Below are 17,903 nucleotides of genomic sequence, written 5' to 3'. Positions count from 1 at the left end.
GGCCTCAGCTTCATCGCAGCCAGGCAGCAGAGGTGCTCCAAACAGAACAGGTGAGAACACGGGCCCACCAAGCCCCACCTGCCACAGGGCCGCATCTGGGAATAAGGGGGAGGAGGGCAGCCTGCCACCTGCTTCTCCTGGCGCACCGCAGCAGGCGTGTAATGAGCCTGGGGAATTGGGCCACCAGGCTGAGAGCCCAACCTCCGGGGCCTCCCGTGCTGCGTCACCCCACCAACCGCCGAGACCGCAGGCTTCTGAGCCGCCACCAGAGCCCCACTGCTTTGGTCCCCAGGGGTGTGTGAGCAAACAGTGCAAAGAAACACATGAAAACAGAGCTGTGCGCTGGGCCTTTTCCATAATTATTACTATAATGACTTACAAAAAGTTTTTTCAGGCAACTGTGTTAAGTTATTGTACGTACGTGGGAGAGGGAATGGGGGTCCTGGCCATAGGGTAAATGAAGACCTCTTTCGTGGGAGAAGTGGGAGGAGGAAATGTGCCTCCCCTCTCCCCCACTAGGTCTGACTCCTGATTAAGTGGCTTCCCCTCAACAAATGAAGACCATTAACCCTTCCTGTCCCAGGTACTGGGGTAAAGGAGAGGGAGCAGCAAGTCCATGAAGTGCTTTGATGGGGAGAACGCACAACCCACTGTGGCTGCCCAATCCCCGTGCATCCTGTCCTGGTTCCACAGGGTTGGACCCTGGCCCAGACCCCCTCACTGGGGTCGGAAGACTGCCCAGAACTCAGTCTACACCAAAGCACCCACGTGGGAAGATGAGAGGACAGAGCGTGCGGGGGTCAGGGACGCCAAGGTGTGGCCTTCTGGGCTGCCCGGCTGGGTCAGGACAAGAATGTGGCACAAGAGCGGCCACACAGCAAAGGGAACTGCTGGTGCCCCCCACTCCCCAGGGCTAGTCACGCAGGCATCCAGGCACTCGGAGGGGTTCTGTCAGAGGCGATGGGGGCGTTCCGGTGTCTGGCCTTGGAGCTTGGGGACGCACAGAACCACGGGCCTAACTGGCTCTGCCAAGGGGGACACCCAGAACCATCCGAAGCTGGGCCCCTCAATTCCCACCTTCCAGCTCCAGCCTCCCATCCATGCAGCTAACTGTAACCGTGTGTGCGTGTGTGTTATGTGTGCGCGTGTGCACGTGTGTAGGGGAGGCTTCAGGGAAGCGCTGTTGCACCACTGGCCCAGGGTTCAGGGCGTGCAGGGGGCCAGGCCTCGTCTGTGAGCCCAACCACAGAGGGTTAGGGACTCTGGTTCCCCCTTCCTCCCAGAGCTACGCCTTCCTCCTTGGCCACTAGAAGGCTTTTCGATGAATAGCCCGGGAGCCGTCCTCTTCATACTCCTTTTTGGATACCCACATCTTCTTAAAAGTGTCCAGTGAGGCCAGGATAGAGCCCCTGTGAGGAGGGAGGGATAGCATTCTTGGGGACCTGAGGGCTGAGCCAGCTGCCTGCTCTGGCCGCCCAGGACTCCACTTCTCTAACCTGCGGGGGACATCCGCCCGCCTCCACCTGGCCTGGACCAGCCCAGGAAAAAGTGTCCAGAGCACAGTGGCCTCCTCCCAGGGCCCCGGCTCTGGGCCCCGCCTTACCCGATCCACGTGGAGTACAGCCGTTCCTGAGGGGCCGAGATCTGGAGGCAACAAGCACAGTGTCACTGCCCTGCCCTCCCAGCACCCCCACCCCAGCCTTGGGGGCATTTCCCCCAGTGCCTGTGGCCCGGCGTCAGCCAGGAGCAGGAAGGGCAGCAGGGCCAGGCTGGGTGTGAAGGCAGAGGACATCTGAAGGTGCTTCTTGCCCTTCCCTCCCCAGGTCAAGGTTGCCCAGCACCCCCATGCCCTACAGGGACTCCCCACAACCTCACCTTGATTTTGACGTCCTTTGGGGCAAGCTTCTTCACTTCACTTAGTAATCGGTCGCCAAAGCCTGTGAACACAAGGCTGGCTGAACCCAGGGTCCACATCTGACCCCTCATCACTAGCTCCCTCACACCCACTTTCTTTATTTTGTAAGCTACTGTTTTATTGTTTGGCCATGCCACGCAGCATGTGGGGTCTTAGTGCTCTGACCAGGGATCGAACCCATGCTCCCTCAGTGGAAGTGTGCAGTCTTAACCACTGGACGGCCAGGCAGTCCTTGTTTTAGTCATTCTTGCCAGGAGTAAGGGTGGAGAGAACCACACCAAAGGCAGAAAAGATCCAGCAGTGTGCCTGCAGGTGGGCCCGCTTCCCTCTTCAGAAAGGAAGGAAGGAAGCAGAAGACGGAACCCCAAGTCACCCACCACTGCCCCTACCCTCTCCCCCTTGACACTCCAGAGCCAAAACCACCAGAAGCAGTCAAAGGCAAATGATGAGTCAGGAGAACAAGCAGTCGCTTCCATCCAATAGACAGGCAAATGTCTTGCACAGTGTTGGGACGGGGCTGGGGGACTGCCATAACTGGGGGAGCCTCTCAGGAGGGAAACTTGTGATATCTACCAGGTAACGCACACATGTGTACCCTCTGACTCAGCAATTCCATCCCTAGGATTTATCTTTCAGGTGTCTTCCCATTACGTGAAGTGATAGTGCATGCAATCACCCAGTGGAACATTTTTGTGATGAGAAAGAATTTCACCACCTCCAAGGCCATTGGCAGGTTTCACCACCTCCAAGGCCATAAGCGGGTTAATGGTTCAATGGCACATCCAGCCCTCAGGGCCAGATAAAGAGAACCTACACAAACATCTGCCGTCTATGGAGCAAAATCAACAACACAGGGCGTGGAGCTGGAGAGTATGCTTGTGTTCCTGCTCTCTGTGTTCCTGCTCTGTCGCTAAGTCAGGTCTGACTCTTCGCAACCCCATGGACTGTGGCCCACCAGGCTCCTCTGTCCATGGAATTCTCCAGGCTAGCATACTGGAGTGGGTTGCCATTTCCTTCTCCAAGCGATCTTCCTGAGCCATGGATTGAACCCATATCTCCCACAATGGCAAGCTGATTCGTTACTACTGAGCCACCTGGAAAGTCTAGAGAGTAAAGTCCAGGGCTAAGTAAAAAGGATGCTTTATCTAGGTATAGATGAGCAACTAACAGTAACTGTAGGGAGGGAACCGGGTGACCAGGTCAATAGAAGGCAGACTTCATCAAATACATTTTAGACCTCATTAAACTTACCATCTATTTGTAAACAAAATTTAATTTCAAATCTATCCCTTAAGAAAAAACAACTCACTGAAAACCAAAAAACCCACAGAAAATGGGCCATATCCCAGGCTTTCAGGAATTGGGGTGCAGTCTGAGGGCCCCACTACCTGTGGCCTCCAAGCCATACCATCCTGACCAACTAGATACCTTTGAAAAGCGTGGAGCCACCGGAAAGCATGATGTTGGCGAACAGCGTGCGGCGCAGATCCATGTCAGACTTGTGGATGGCGAAGACCAGAACCTCATGGAGTCCCTCACTCTCATCCCCTATCAGGTCTGGCTGGAACAACAGCTCAGGGGCCCGGAACCGCGCTGGTCCCACCTTCGAAACACAAGATGAATTTAGTCCCGCCTCCTCCAGTCCAGGCATCCCCACCCGCCCGCGCCCAGCCCGCGCTTACGTTGAGCGTGCTGCCGTCGGGCAGGGTGTACTGCACCTTCTCTGTCTCCAGAGCCTCATCCTTCTGGGGGTTGATGGACAGGTAGCAGGCCCGCTGTGGTGGGCAGAGGCAGGGCCCTCAGGAGGTGGCCACGGGGACCTGCACACCCAGGGCTCAACCTCATGCTGGGTCCGACCACCCTCGTTTCCCCACTCCCTGCCCCATGTCACCTCTTTGATGGTCCGGACGACCTCAAACTCAGCCGAGGTGTGAAAGTCCGCCCCCTCCTTGCGCAGCAGCAGCCGGAGGTAGCGGGAGACGTCGCGGCCGGCGATGTCCACCCGCATGATGGAGTGCGGCATGGCGAAGCCCTCGTAGACGGGGACGGCGTGGGTGACCCCGTCTCCCGAGTCCAATACCACTCCCGTCGTGCGTCCTGTGGCGTACCTGTCACCAGGTCAGCATCCCTTCACCTCAGCCACTGAGGCACTGGGACCTCCGCACCCCTGGAAGGGACCCCGGGGCGTGTGCATTATCTGGTCTGAGCAAGGGACCCACGGGCCCCGCTATAGGGATGGCCATGAGAAGGCTGTTTGTTCAGGGAAGTCAGGCGCCGCAGCATCCCCATCAGGAGGCCAGAGACGCGAGGGCCAGGGCTGAGGGGGCACTCACAGGCTGAGCACGGCCTGCATGGAGATGAACAGGGCCGGCACGTTGAAGGTCTCGAAGAACACCTCCGCCGCCTTCTCCCGGTTCTTACTCGGGTTGAGTGGCGCTTCCGTAAGAAGAACAGGATGCTGCAGGAGACGGCAGAGTTCCCGGCAGGTGCAAAGGCAACGTGCAGGCCCCACCGGGATCTTTCCAGAGAGCCACCTACCCCGGGAGCACACGAACCTGCCGTCTCCCATCCCTCCCGAGGGCGCCGGCACGTCATCTGCCAGCAGTGAGTCTTCCAAAGACCCAGCGCCCCCTGGAATATTCTACTTGGCTGCCGCTAGCTGTGCAGACCCACACCCACACAATGCAGCGCGGCAGGGATCCACACCCACACAACGCAGGGTGGCAGGGACCCACACCCACACAATGCGGGGCGGAGGGGCACAGGGACCCACACCCACATAATTCAGGGACGGCAGGGATCCACACCCACACAATGCGGGGCAGAAGGGGGGCAGGGACCCTCACCCACACAATGCAGGGCAGAGGGGTGGCAGGGACCCTCATCCACACAATGCAGGGCAGAGGGGCGCAGGGACCCACACAATGCGGGGCAGAGGGGAGGCAAGGACCCACACCCACATAATTCAGGGAAGGCAGGGATCCACACCCACACAATGCAAGGTGGCAGGGGCTTCATGCCAGACAAGAGCCAGAGAAAGTGTGGAAGCCTGACGCAGACGCCGCAGGCGGGGCAGGGAGAGGGCGCCGCGGCCCCACCTCCTCGGAGAAGGTCTGCAGCTGGTCCTTAGAGTAGACGTACTGCCAGATCCGCTCCATGTCGTTCCAGTCCCTCACCACGCCGTGCTCCATGGGGTAGCGGATGGCCAGCAGCCCCCGGTGCTCCTGCAGACCGGGAGGCTGGAGGTGGCACCAGACACTCACCCAGCAGCTGTTCTCTGCCCTCAGGGGGGCCACCCCTTCATCCGCTCACCGGGGGTCCCTGTGCCCCTTAGATCATCCTTAACCCAGCATGGGTTCATCTGTCCAATTGTTTACCTGGCTCTGAAAGTCCAGCCTGTTTCGAAGACCGGGACCACAGTGGGTGGTGGCATGCTCCCCTGAACCCCACAGCTCCCCCATTCCTTCCCCCACGGCCCGTGTCCTCTACACTCACTACTAGCACATCCTTCCCTTCCAGCCTCACACATGGCCTGACCACCAGCTCCACCCCCACTTCAGTTCCCGTTCCCATCAGCGCCAGGAGCCTCTGTGACGGCCAACCCTACTACAGCCGTCCTATATGGCCCCTCCTGCGGCCACGTGCTGCCACCTCTCCTCCCAGCGCTTCAGCCAGTACAGGTGTGTCTTCCAGAGACCTGCCCTTCAACTTTCCCCTACAACGCGGTCCTTCTGTCCAGCACCATTTGGCCTCTCACCCACGGCTGCGGCTCCTGCTGACCGCATTTTCTGGGTCCTCAGCACCCCTTCCTGTCTTCCCCAGGTGCCTAAACTGCACTTGCTGGTTAGTCCCTGCCACCCCCACCCCCACTCGCTCCTCCTCCCAAGGGCCTCACCTGGCGGTGCAGTCCCTTCCACGCCCAACCCCCCAGCTGGAGCACAGAGCTGGCCTTCTCAATCGATCAGTCATCAGTCCAAGTGACTCACACTTTAAAGTGACATTTTAACCAGTTCTTTCCTCTGTGGCTTCTAAAGGAAGGGGCAGGAAGTGGTCTTACTGTGTCACCATACATAGAAACCCTGGGCTATCTCACAGAGCAAATGGACCACAGTGCTTATGACACCCAGTAGGTGGTCCCAGAGAGGGCCCAGGGCCCTCTGGCCACCAGTCAAGGCTCCTGGGACAGAAGACCTCAACCCAGGCAAAGACAGGCACCGCAGATGTTACCTCTGCTTTTGGTCCGATAAAGAGGTCTCCTTCCAGGGCTCCAGCCATCACCCGCATGTGCTTGGGGCGCCCGACACTGCAGGGACAGAAAAGTCAGGGAGATGGGCAGGGGACATAGGCGAGCCTAGTCCAGGAAAACCAAAGTCCGACTCCAATGGTCAGAACCTAGGCCTAAACCACAGGGCAGGCCTTGGAAGGACAGGAGACTCAGGGCCAGAAGAAAAGGGGTTCCCGCCATTTCCCACCAGCCCTCCCAGAGAGGGCCAAGAGGTCTGGAATGTCAGCCCTGGCAGAGGGTCTGCTTCTGCAGCCGTGATGACTCAGCCCTCACTGTGGATTTCACGGGGGTAGAACAAGGTGGGGTGGCCCCAGGAAGCAGGGCCAGGCTCCTTCCTCCACCCCTCTCTCACTCAGTCAATCCCGTCCTTCTCCCTGACAGGGCTTCCGAAACACAGATGCAGCTCTTGGCAGAGTGGATGAGCTACCATTCCAAAATCTGACCCAACTTTGCTGGACGTCAAGAGGAACCTTTAATTACACTCCAGGTGAGTTCAGAAAGGACAGCTGAGGCCTGGATACCCCATGCAGGCTTTGTCTTGACATGGCCAAAGGGGCCTGAGGACTCCCCTACCCTGGCTTCGGCCACTAAGCTCTAAGGCCTCTAGGATTTGAGACCAAACACCATCAAGGGAAAACTTCCCAATGGGCTTGAGTGGCCGGTGGAGTGCCCCCAAATTTCCCTGGGTTTCACTCCCCTCTCTTCTCTGCCACCACGGGCATCACGCAGGGAAGGATTCCCCCTGACCACACAATGCATATTCTAGAGCTTGAAAATAAATGAGCCCTGAAGAGAGCATTTCCTGGGAGGAAGGAGCGGCAGTAACTCCCCATTCTTTCTCCTCTGGGTTTAGGTCTCTCTTGTGTTCTTGCTGCTGCTACCATGCCTTGTTCCCAGGGGGATGCTGGTGGTTGCTCCTCCTTTCCCGCTCCAGGAGGGACCAAAACCAGACTCTGGAGGGGTGGGGGAAGCCCCGAGTGTCTTCTCCTTCCATAGCCCTTCATGGCACCAGCTTCACAAATCTGGTGTTTTCCCCTACAGGCGGGGGCAAGAGTTAGCCTCAAAGAGAGTTGTGACACAGGACCCAAGTTCTCCCCAGAAGCAAACCAAAGGGTTAGGAATACTGCCTGAGCAACACTTACTAGTTTGGAAAACAGTATTTGGGAATCTGGTCTCCTGCAAAGCCAGCCTTGATCACCCCAGAACCCTGCAAAGAAAAACAGCAGCTAGATTCCAACATTCATCTCCAGATGAAGGTGGTGCCCTGCTGTGGAGAGGGCTGCCCCCGACAGTAGCCTGGGAAGGAAGTCTGAGATCCTGCCAAGAGGGCAAGGCCATTTACATGTACACCAGTGGTTCAAAACTAGGGGCAACTTTGCGTCTCATCCCCCTAATTTGAGGGCTTCCCAGGTGGCTCAGTGGTAAAGAATCTGCCTGCCAACACAGGAGATGTGAGGTCAGTCCTTGCGTTGGGAAGATACCGTGGAGAAGGAGATGGCAACCCACTCCAGTATTGTTGCCTGGGAAATCCCATGGACAGAGGAGCCTGGTGGGCTATAGCCCATAGGGTTGCAAAGAGTCAGAAATTACAGTGACTGAGCACGCAGGCAATACAAAATAAAAAGTTTTTTTAAAAAAAGAAAGAAACAGCCCAGTGGGACCAAGCAGGTTGTTCTTGAAACTCATAAACTTGTTGATTAGCCTGGCAAGAAAGGAAGTGGCTGATCCTTCCTGAAGCCTGATGGAGAGCATCCCCAAGCCCAGCTTCAGCCATCTTATTAAACACCCCCTGCTGTGACACAGGGCCCTCACATGGTTACTCCAAAACAGACAGCCATTCAGAGATTACATGGGGGTCATGTGCAAGGGAGACAGATCCCAGAAAGAGCAGTGAGTCATTATTAAAAATTCCAAGGCCCACAGTTCAGAGGCAGACACTCAGCTAGGGGCAGATCCACTGATCCCTGCCCTACTTCTTCCTATAGACCATGCTGAGCTGAGCTACGGTGCTGAAGGACAAGACCACGATGGAGCCCAGCAACTTTCCTCTGAGGTTTCCAAGCAAGACCCTCAAACTGCTTACAGGTCCTGAGAAGAGTGGTCCTGAATTCTCTCCACTGCCCTCCCAGCTGTGGAACATCCGCTTGGCTCAGGGAGCACTTAAGGAAAGGGTCAAAGCAGGCGAGTGCCCAGCCAGGCAGCGGCGGATATGTGATTGGCAAAACTTAACGTGCATTTCCCCAGTCCCAGGAAAAGGGCGTAGTGGGGCCTGCCTACCCTGGAGGTGCTGCCTGGGGGTGCAGCACTTGGGAAGAGCTGTTGTAGAGGCCCGCAGGTCAAGCGTCCCCAAAAGATGGGGCTAGCAGTGTGCAAAGGGGCAAACAGTGTCTTTCCTCCAGTAGGAGGGCAGCCAAAGCCTAAGAGAGGTAAAGGGGCTGGGGTCGAAACCCATCCAGTGAGCCTACTCTCCACCGAGAAGGGTCCGGGGTGAGTCCCCGGGCCTGGCACATCGGTCGGTCGCCCGGCTGTACCCCGGCTCTCTAGATGCTGATCTAGGGCTGCCAGACATATGGGACCCCTTCCTCTCCCGACCTCCCCGCCTGCTTAGGGAGCGCTGGGGCTGGGGTTCTGCCACGCTTGCGGGGGGCTCGTCCCGCGGCCCGGGATACACGGCCAAGTGGGGACAGCCCGCAGGAGTGGCGGGCCGGCAACCAGCCGAGGACCAGGCAAGACGGGCGGGGGTCCCTGCGGCCCTCGCCGCGTCCACCCCCGCCCTTCCCCCGGTTGCCAAGCCTCACGTTGTCGATGACCACGGGCTGGTTGGCGATGATATCGTAGGACTCCATGGACGGGCCGGGCCGGCCCTGCCCAGCAGGCGGGCCTGCAGTAGTAACCAACGGCTGGCAGGCAGGCAGGCGGGCGGACCGGGACCACCGCGGCTCCAGACGCGCTGCTGCGCCCCTCCCACCCCGAGCACGCAGCCTACGCGAGCCCGGCGGAGGCTTTCAAGAGGGCGGGCCCCGCGGCCAGTCACCGCTCCCACCTAGGCAGATTGACGCCGGGCGCCGGGGCCCCGCGGGGGCAAAGGAGCGGGGCCGCCGGGTGCTGGCCAGCCAATGGAGGCCGCCGGGAAGAGCTGCCCGGGCGCCTCCAAGGTAGGCTGCAGCGCGTGCGGGTGACGTCATCGCTCCGCGCTTAAAGAAGGCGCGGTCGGAGCTGGCGGGCTGATAGTTCGCTCGTCCTGGACTGTAGTTTTCCTCAGCGAGCAGTCCCCAGGGAGGCCGGTGGTGGATCTTTCACACAAAGCATTTCTTTATTGAGCACTGAGGAAGATCCTTTTTCTTATAAAAATGATAATTTCGTGATAACGGTAGCTGAAGTGAATGGAGCACCGGCTTAGTGCTTGCGCAGCACTTCTGCCCATTTTACATAGATGTTACATAGATATTACACCCTTGCAATTACTCTGGTATTATTTCCCGATTTTAGATACGGGAACCGAGGAGCCTCAACGCGTGTGTACCTTGCCCAACAGTTATCCTGTTGCCAGCAGCTGGGATGAGCACGCGGGGAGCCTCCAACCGCTCAGCGGTCCCCAGGGCAAGATACCCAGTCCTGAATTCATTGACCAGACTGAGCCATAGTTATTTGCCACTCTTTAGAACTTTCCCACTAGACTGTGAGATTAAATTTGGCCAAGTTGAAGCACCACATCATACAGGAAAGTGCAGAAGTCATAAGTGTACATTTCAATAAATTATTAACTTGTGAATACCGAGCTTACAAAACAGCATGAGCAGCACTCCACAAGCCTCCCACCCCTCTTGCTCACTGCCCTCTTCTTCCTCGAAAGGGACTACTATCCTCCAGTCTTCAGGTCACCACAGTTAGTTTAGCCTATTTTGGAGTTTTATGCAAATAGAATTATGCGTTCATTTGTATCTGGTGTCTATGCGTTCATAAAATGGGTCAGCGTGCAACTGTTTAAAATAATGAAAGAGTTCTATATAATCTGATGTGAAATACAGCAGGACATACGGCCAAGTCAAAGCAAAGAAAGGCAGTCACAGTGTCCAGAATGTTTTATGTGTGAATGGCTCTGAAGAATGTCTGAGGAACCTTCAAGACTTTTTAATATGGGGAAGCGGGACCACTGGCAAAGGTGGGGGAATGAAGAGCAAATTCTTTGCACAATGTGAACTTTAATTTTTTAACTTGTTCATGTATTTGTGCATGGGTGCTGAGTTGCTCAGTTGTGTCCAGGTATTCTGCGACCCCACAGACTGTAGCCAGCCAGGCCCCTCTGTCCATGGAATTTCCCAAGCAAGAGTACTGGAGTGGATTGCCATTCTCTTCTCCAGGGGATCTTCCTGACTCAGGGACTGAACCCACATCTCCTGCGTCTTCTGCATTGGCAGGCAGATTCTTTACCGCTGAGCTACCTGGGAAGCCCCTGTTCATGTATATAGTACTTTCCCCTTATTTTTAAGTTGTGGTAAAATCCATGCATCATACAATTTACCATCATAACCCATTAAATTATTTTAATTTGGGGTATAGTTGGTGTACAGCAAAGTGAATCTGTTATACATATACATATATCCACTGTTTTTAAGATTTTTCTTAACTCATTTAAAAGTGTATGGTTCAGCAGTATTAAATACATTTGTAATATTATGCAACAATTATCACCATCTATCTCCATAACATTTTTCACCTTATAACACTGAAATGCTGTGCTCATTAAACAGTAACTTCCCATTTCCCACATGACAGAATTTCCTTCCTTTTAATGGCTGAAGTATATCCTATTATATGTACATACTACATTTTGCTTATCCATTCATCTGTTGATGAATTCTTGGGTCTCTTCCGCATTTTAGCTATTGTAAGCAATACTGCTGTGAACACTGGTGTATAAATACCTCTTCAAGACTCTGCCTTCAATTCTCTGGGATATATAACAAGATATGGGATTGGACTGGATTAAAGATTTACTCAGCATGGCCCAACCCATCAGAGCAAGACTCAGATTCCCACACCTAGTCCCTCCCATCAGGAGGCTCCCACAAGCTTCTTACCCTTATCCATCAGAGGGAAGACAGAATGGAAACCACAGTTACAGAAAACAAACTAAACTGATCACTTGGATCACAGCCTTGTCTTAACTCAATGAAACTATGAGCCATGCTGGATAGGGCCACCCAAGATGGATGAATCGTGGTGGAGAGTTTTGACAAAACGTGGTATGCTGAAGAAGAGAATGGCAAGCCACTTCAGTATTCTTGCCTTGAGAACCCCATGAACTGTATGAAGAGGCAAAGAGATATGATACTGAAAGATGAACTCCCCAGGTTGGTAGGTGCCCAATACGCTACTGGAGAAGAGTGGAGAAATAGCTTCAGGAAGAATGAAGAGGCTGAGCCAAAGCGAAAAGAGCACCCATTTGTGGATGTGACTGGTGATGGAAATAAAGTCTGATGCTATGAAGAACAGTATTGCATAGGAATCTGGAATGTTAGGTCCATGAATCAAGGTAAATTGAAAGTGGTCAAACAGAAGATGGCAAGAGTGAACATAGACATTTTAGGAATCAGTGAACTAAAATGGACTGGAATGGGCGAACTTAATTCAGATGACCATTATATCTACAAGTGTGGCCAAGAATCCCTTAGAAGAAATGGAGTAGCCCTCATAGTCAACAAAAGAGTCCAAAATGCAGTACTTAGATGCAATCTCAAAAACAACAGAATGATCTCTGTTTGTTTCCAAGGCAAACAATTCAGTATCACAGTAATCCAAGACTATGCCCCAACCAGTAATGCTGAAGAAGCTGAAGTTGAATGGTTCTATGAAGACCTACAAGAACTTCTAGAACTAACACCCCCACGTATGTCCTTTTCATCACAGGGGACTGGGATGCAAAAGTAGGAAGTCAAGAGATACTTGGAGTAACAAGGAAATTTGGCCTTGGAGTACAGAATGAAGCAGGGCAAAGGCTAACAGGGTTTTGCAAAAGAACGCACTGGTCATAGCAAACACCCTCTTCCAGCAACACAGGAGAAGACTCTACACATGGACATCACCAGATGGTGATACAGAAATCAGATTGACTATATTCTTTGCAGCTGAAGATGGAGAAGCTCTATACAATCAGCAAAAACAAGACTGGGAACTGACTGTGGCTCAGATCATGAACTCATTATTGCCAAATTCAGACTTAAATTGAAGAAAGTAGGGAAAAACACTAGACCATTCAGGTATGACCTAAATCAAACCCCGTATGATTATACAGTGGAAGTTTCAAAGAGATCCAAGGGATTATATCTGATAGATAGAGTGCCTGAAGAACTTTGGACAGAGGTTGGTAACATTGTACAGAAGGTGATGATTAAAAGCATCCCCAAGAAGAAGAAATGCAAAAAGGCAAAATAGTTGGCTGAGGAGGCCTTACAAATTGTTGAGAAAAGAACAGAAGCAAAAAGCAAAGGAGAAAAGGAAAGATATATCCATCTGAATGCAGAGTTCCAAGAATATCAAGGAGAGATAAGAAAGCCTTCCTCGGCAATCAAGGCAAAGAAATAGAGGAAAACAACAGAATGGGAAAGACTAGAGATCTCTTCAAAAAAATTAAGAGATACTAAGGAAACATTCCATGCAAAGATGGGCACAATAAAGGACAGAAATGGTATGGCCCTAACAGAAGCAGAAGAGGTGGCAAGAATACACAGAGGAACTGTACAAAAAAGATCTTCATGACCCAGATAATTATGATGGTGTTATCACTCACCTAAAGCCAGACATCCTGGACTGTGCAGTTAAGTGGGTCTTAGGAAGCATCGCTACGAACAAAGCTAGTGGAGGTGATGGAATTCCAGCTGAGCTATTTCAAACCCTAAAAGATGATGCTGTAAAAGTGCTGCACTCAATATGCCACCAAATTTGGAAAACTCAGCAGTGGCCACAGGACTGGAAAAGGTCAGTTTTCATTCCAATCCCAAAGAAAGGCAACGCCAAAGAATGTTCAAACTACTGCACAGTTGCACTCATCTCACACGCTGGTAAAGTAATGCTCAAAATTCTCCAAGCCAGGTTTCAGCAGTATGTGAACTTGAACTTCCAGATGTTCAAGCTGGATTTAGAAAAGGCAGAGGAACCAGAGATCAAATTGCCAACATCTGTTGTTGGATCATAGAAAAAACAAGAGAATTCCAGAAAAACATCTGCTTCATTGACTATGGCAAAGCCTTTGACTGTGTGGATCACAACAAACTGTGGAAAATTCTTCAAGAGATGGGAATACCAGACCACTTTACCTGCCTCCTGAGAAGCAACAGTTAGAACTGGACATGGAACAACAGATTGGTTCCAAATAGGGGAAGGATTACATCAAGGCTGTATATTGTCACCCTGATTATTTAACTTATATGCAGAGTACATCATGTGGAATGCCGGACTGGATGAAGCACAAGCTGGAATCAGGATTGCAGGGAGAAACATTAATCACCTCAGATATGCAGATGACACCACTCTTATGGCAGAAAGGGAAGAGGAATCAGTTCTGCTTTTGATTTCTTTAAGAACAGCCATACTCTTTTCCATAGTGGATGTGTTATTTTTCATTCATAACAACAGCCTCTTGAAGAAAGTGAAAGAGGAGAGTGAAAAGATGACTTAAAACTCAGCATTCAGAAAACTAAGATCATGGCATCCTGTCTCATCACTTCATGGCAAAAAGATGGGAAAACAGTGGAAACAGTGACAGACTATATTCTTGGGTTCCAAAATCACTGCAGATGGTGACTGCAGCCATGAAATTAAAGGACGCTTGCTCCTCGAAAGAATAGCTATGACAAACCTAGACAACATATTAAAATGCAAAGACATTACTTTACCGACAAAGGTCCATCTAATCAAAGCTGTGGTTTTTTACAGTAGTCATGTATAGATGTGAGAGTTGGACCATAAAGAAAGCTGAGTGCCCAAGAATTGATGCTTTTGAACTGTGGTGTTGGAGACGACTCTTGAAAGCCCCTTGGACTGCAAGGAGATCAAGCCAGCCAATCCGAAAGGAAATCAGTCCAGAATACTCATTGGAAGTACTCATGCTGAAACTGAAAATCCAATATATTGGCCACCAATACTTTGGTCAGTTTGTGAAAAACTGACCAATCAAGAAAGACCAAGACCGTGATGCTGGGAAAGATTGAAGGCAGGAAGAGAAGGGGATGTCAGAGGATGAGATGGCTGGATGACATCACCGACTAGATGGACATGAATTTGAGCAAGCTCCAGGAATTAGTGATAGACAGGGAAGCCTGGCGTGCTGCAGTCCATGGAGTCGCAAAGAGTCGGATACGACTGAGCAACTGAACTGAACAGACTGATGGGGTTGCTGGATTATATTAAAATTCTGCTTTTGATTGCTTTAAGAACAGCCATACTCTTTTCCAAAGTGGATGTGTTATTTTTCATTCACAACAACAGTGCATAAGGATTCCAGTTTCTCCACAGCTTCACCACAGTGGTTATATTCAGTTTTTGTTTTGTATTATAGCCATCCTCATGAGTATGAGATCGTAGCTCATTCTTGGTTTGATTTGCATTTCTGCAGTGATTCATGATGTTGCATAGCTTTTAATTTGCCTATTGGCCACTTGTATATCTTTGGGTAAATGTCTATTCCGTTCCTTTACCCATTTTTTTCAAGTTTCTTTTTAAAAATTGTTTACTTGTTTATTTATTATTTTTGGCTGTGCTGGGTCTCTGTTGCTGTGTGCAGGCTTTCTCTATTTGCGGCAGGTGGGGGCTACTCTTGTTGCAGTGTGCAGGCTTCCCATTGTGGTGCCTTCTCTTGTTGGGGAGCACGGGCTCTAGGTGCTTGGGCTTCAGTAGCTGCAACACAGGGGCTCACTAGTTGTGGCTCGCAGGCCCTAGAGCGCAGGCTCAGTAGTTGTGGCACACCGGCTTAGGTGCTCTAAGGCATGTGGGATCTTCCTGGACAAGGGATTGAACCTGTGTCCCCTGCATTGGCGGAGATTCCTATCCACTGTGCCACCAGGGAAGTGCTTTTGATATGTTACTTTTTAAAATGAAATATGAAATGGAAATGAAAAAGTATTTGCATAATAAACTCTTGAGCTTAAGTGCCAGGGTCCGGCTTGTGAAGAGTCCTCAGAACTCTTGCCAGCAGGACAACAGTGTTGGAGAGAGAGTGCCTGAGGAAGGGCCCCCAAGGTACATTCTGTTAAAGGTCATTTGCCACCTTTGTTAGTTATCAGTTGACCTCGTGCATATGAATTTATTTCTGGACCCTCTGTCCCACTGATCTATATGTCAGTACTACATGGTCTTATTCATTGTCGTTTTCTCTATCTTGAAATCAGATAATGTTAAGTCCTCTTTTGTTCTTTTTCAAATTGTTTTGAAAAATCTGGATCCTTTGACTTCCATACAATTTGGGGATCAGCTTCTCCATATCTTCAAGGAAGCCTCTTGGAATTTTGATTGGTTTTGCATTGAATCAAAGGTCAGTTTGAGGAGAGTTAACATCTTAACATAATGTCTTCTGATCCATAAGCGTGTCTCTCCTCATATTCAGTTCAGTCAGTTCAGTCGCTCAGTCGTGTCCGACTCTTTGTGACCCCATGAATCACAGCACGCCAGGCCTCCCTGTTCATCACCAACTCCCAGAGTTCAATCAGACTCACGTCCATCGAGTCCGTGATGCCATCCAGCCAACTCATCCTCGGTCGTCCTCTTCTCCTCCTGCCCACAATCCCTCCCAGCATCAGAGTCTTTTCCAATGAGTCAACTCTTCGCATGAGGTGGCCAAAGTACTGGAGTTTCAGCTTTAGCATCATTCCTTCCAAAAGAAATCCCAGGGTTGATCTCCTTCAGAATGGACTGGTTGGATCTCCTTGCAGTCCAAGGGACTCTCAAGAGTCTTCTCCAACACCACAGTTCAAAAGCATCAATTCTTCGGCGCTCAGCCTTCTTCACAGTCCAACTCACATCCACACATGACTACGGGAAAAACCATAGGCTTGACTAGACGGACCTTTGTTGGCAAAGTAATGTCTCTGCTTTTGAATATGCTGTCTAATTTGGTCATAACTTTCCTTCCAAGGAGCAAGCATCTTTTAATTTCATGGCTGCAATCACTATCTGCATTGATTTTGGAGCCCCCCAAAATAAAGTCTGACACTGTTTCCACTGTTGCCCCATCTATTTCCCATGAAGTGATGGGACCGGATGCCATGATCTTCATTTTCTGAATGTTGAGTTTTAAACCAACTTTTTCACTCTTCTCTTTCACTTTCATCAAGAGGCTTTTTAGTTCCTCTTCACTTTCTGCCATAAGGGTGGTGTCATCTGCATATCTGAGGTTATTGATATTTCTCCTGGCAAGTCTTTTAAATTTTGTTATTATTATTGAAATATGATTGGTTTACAGGGTTGTGTTAATTTCTGGTGTACAGCAAAATGATTCAGTAGTATATACATATATGTACGTATGTATAAGTATGTATTCTTTTCCAGATTCTTTTTTATTGCAGTTTATCACACGAGATTGAATATAGTTTCCTGTGCTATACAGTACGACCTTGTTATTACTTTATAATAGTAGTTTATATTTGCCAGTCCCAAACTCCTAATTTATTTCCCCCTTTCCCCCTTTGGTAACCATAGGTTTGTTTTGTGTTTCTGTTTTGTAAATAAGTTACAAATAAGTTACTTTGTATTATATTTTAGATTCTACATATAAGTGATATCACATGATATTTGTCTTTGTCTGAATTACTTCACTTAATATGATAGTCTCTAGGTTCATCTGTGTTGCTGCATTATTTCATTCATTTTTATGGCTGAGTAGTATTCCATTGTGTGTGTGTGTGTGTGTGTGTGTGTGTTTGCGTGTGCATGTGCTCAGACATGACTGACCCTTTGCAACCCCATGGACTGTGGCCCTCCAGCTCCTCTGTCCATGGGATTTCCCAGGCGAGAATACTGGAGTGGGTTGCCACTTCCAGCTCCAGGGGATCTTCCTGGTCCAGGAATCCAACCTGCATCTCCTGTGTCTTCTGCCTTGTAGGTGGATTCTCTACCACTAATGCCACCTGGGAAGCCAATATGAAGTGAAAGTGAAGGCTGCTCAGTCGTGTCTGACTCTGCAACCCCGTGGACTCCACAGTCCATGGACTTGTCCAGGCCAGAGTACTGGAGTGGGTAGCCTTTCCCTTCTCCAAGGGATCTTCCCAACCCAGGGACTGAACCCAGGTCTCCTGCTGTGCAGACAGATTCTTTACTAATGCTACCTGGGAAATCTATATATATAGGACCAAATCTTGATGGATATTTAGGTTGCTTCTGTGTCTTGCCTATTGTTAAGTAGTGCTGCTGTGAAGATTGGGATGCATGATACAACATTATTTCTGTTTTATGTTTTTTGGTGTTTCGCCCATGAGGCATTTGGGATTTTAGCTCTCTGACTAGGGATCACACCCATACCCCCTGCCTTGGGAGGTGAAGTCTTAACCACTGGATCACCAGGGAGGTCCCTGCGATGCATATATCTTTTCAAATTAGAGTTTTCTCTGGATGTATGCCCAGGAGTGAGATACATTTTATTACTTTTGAAAGTTTTTGGTGTATAGATTTTAGAGTCTTCCATCAGGTTTATCCCTAAATAATTCATATTTT

The 17,903-nt window shown here is 50.7% G+C and overlaps 1 protein-coding gene across 2 annotated transcripts; it reads right to left on the bottom strand.

Moving 5' to 3' along the window:
* Positions 1–336: 336 nt before the first annotated feature.
* Positions 337–9,260, bottom strand: ACTR1B (actin related protein 1B). Of its 2 annotated transcripts, XM_015094509.3 has the most exons (11): positions 8,999–9,260; positions 7,343–7,407; positions 6,143–6,218; positions 5,014–5,139; positions 4,249–4,373; positions 3,807–4,023; positions 3,598–3,690; positions 3,344–3,518; positions 1,876–1,937; positions 1,604–1,644; positions 337–1,409 (listed from the first exon to the last, which is right to left on the bottom strand). In XM_015094509.3, the coding sequence occupies exons 1-11, from the start codon at positions 9,044–9,046 to the stop codon at positions 1,307–1,309; spliced, it is 1,131 nt and encodes a 376-aa protein (XP_014949995.2). In that variant the 5' UTR covers positions 9,047–9,260; the 3' UTR covers positions 337–1,306. The 2 variants fall into 2 exon arrangements, with proteins under 2 accessions (XP_014949995.2, XP_027822884.1); XM_027967083.2 differs by lacking the exon at positions 5,014–5,139.
* Positions 9,261–17,903: the final 8,643 nt, after the last annotated feature.

This window comes from Ovis aries, chromosome 3, assembly GCF_016772045.2.
Source record: "Ovis aries strain OAR_USU_Benz2616 breed Rambouillet chromosome 3, ARS-UI_Ramb_v3.0, whole genome shotgun sequence".
Classification (NCBI taxonomy): domain Eukaryota; kingdom Metazoa; phylum Chordata; class Mammalia; order Artiodactyla; family Bovidae; genus Ovis; species Ovis aries.
This window is presented reverse-complemented; position numbering and strand designations above follow the sequence as displayed.

Excerpts from the sequence above, each read along its gene's own strand:
- ACTR1B (XM_015094509.3), bottom strand. The coding sequence starts at position 9,046 with ATGGAGTCCTACGATATCATCGCCAACCAGCCCGTGGTCATCGACAAC. Across the intron at positions 5,140-6,142 it reads TTATCGGACCAAAAGCAGAG|GAGCACCGGGGGCTGCTGGC; the intron begins GTAACATCTGCG and ends CCCGGTCTGCAG. Across the intron at positions 1,938-3,343 it reads TGGCTCCACGCTTTTCAAAG|GCTTTGGCGACCGATTACTA; the intron begins GTATCTAGTTGG and ends TTGTGTTCACAG.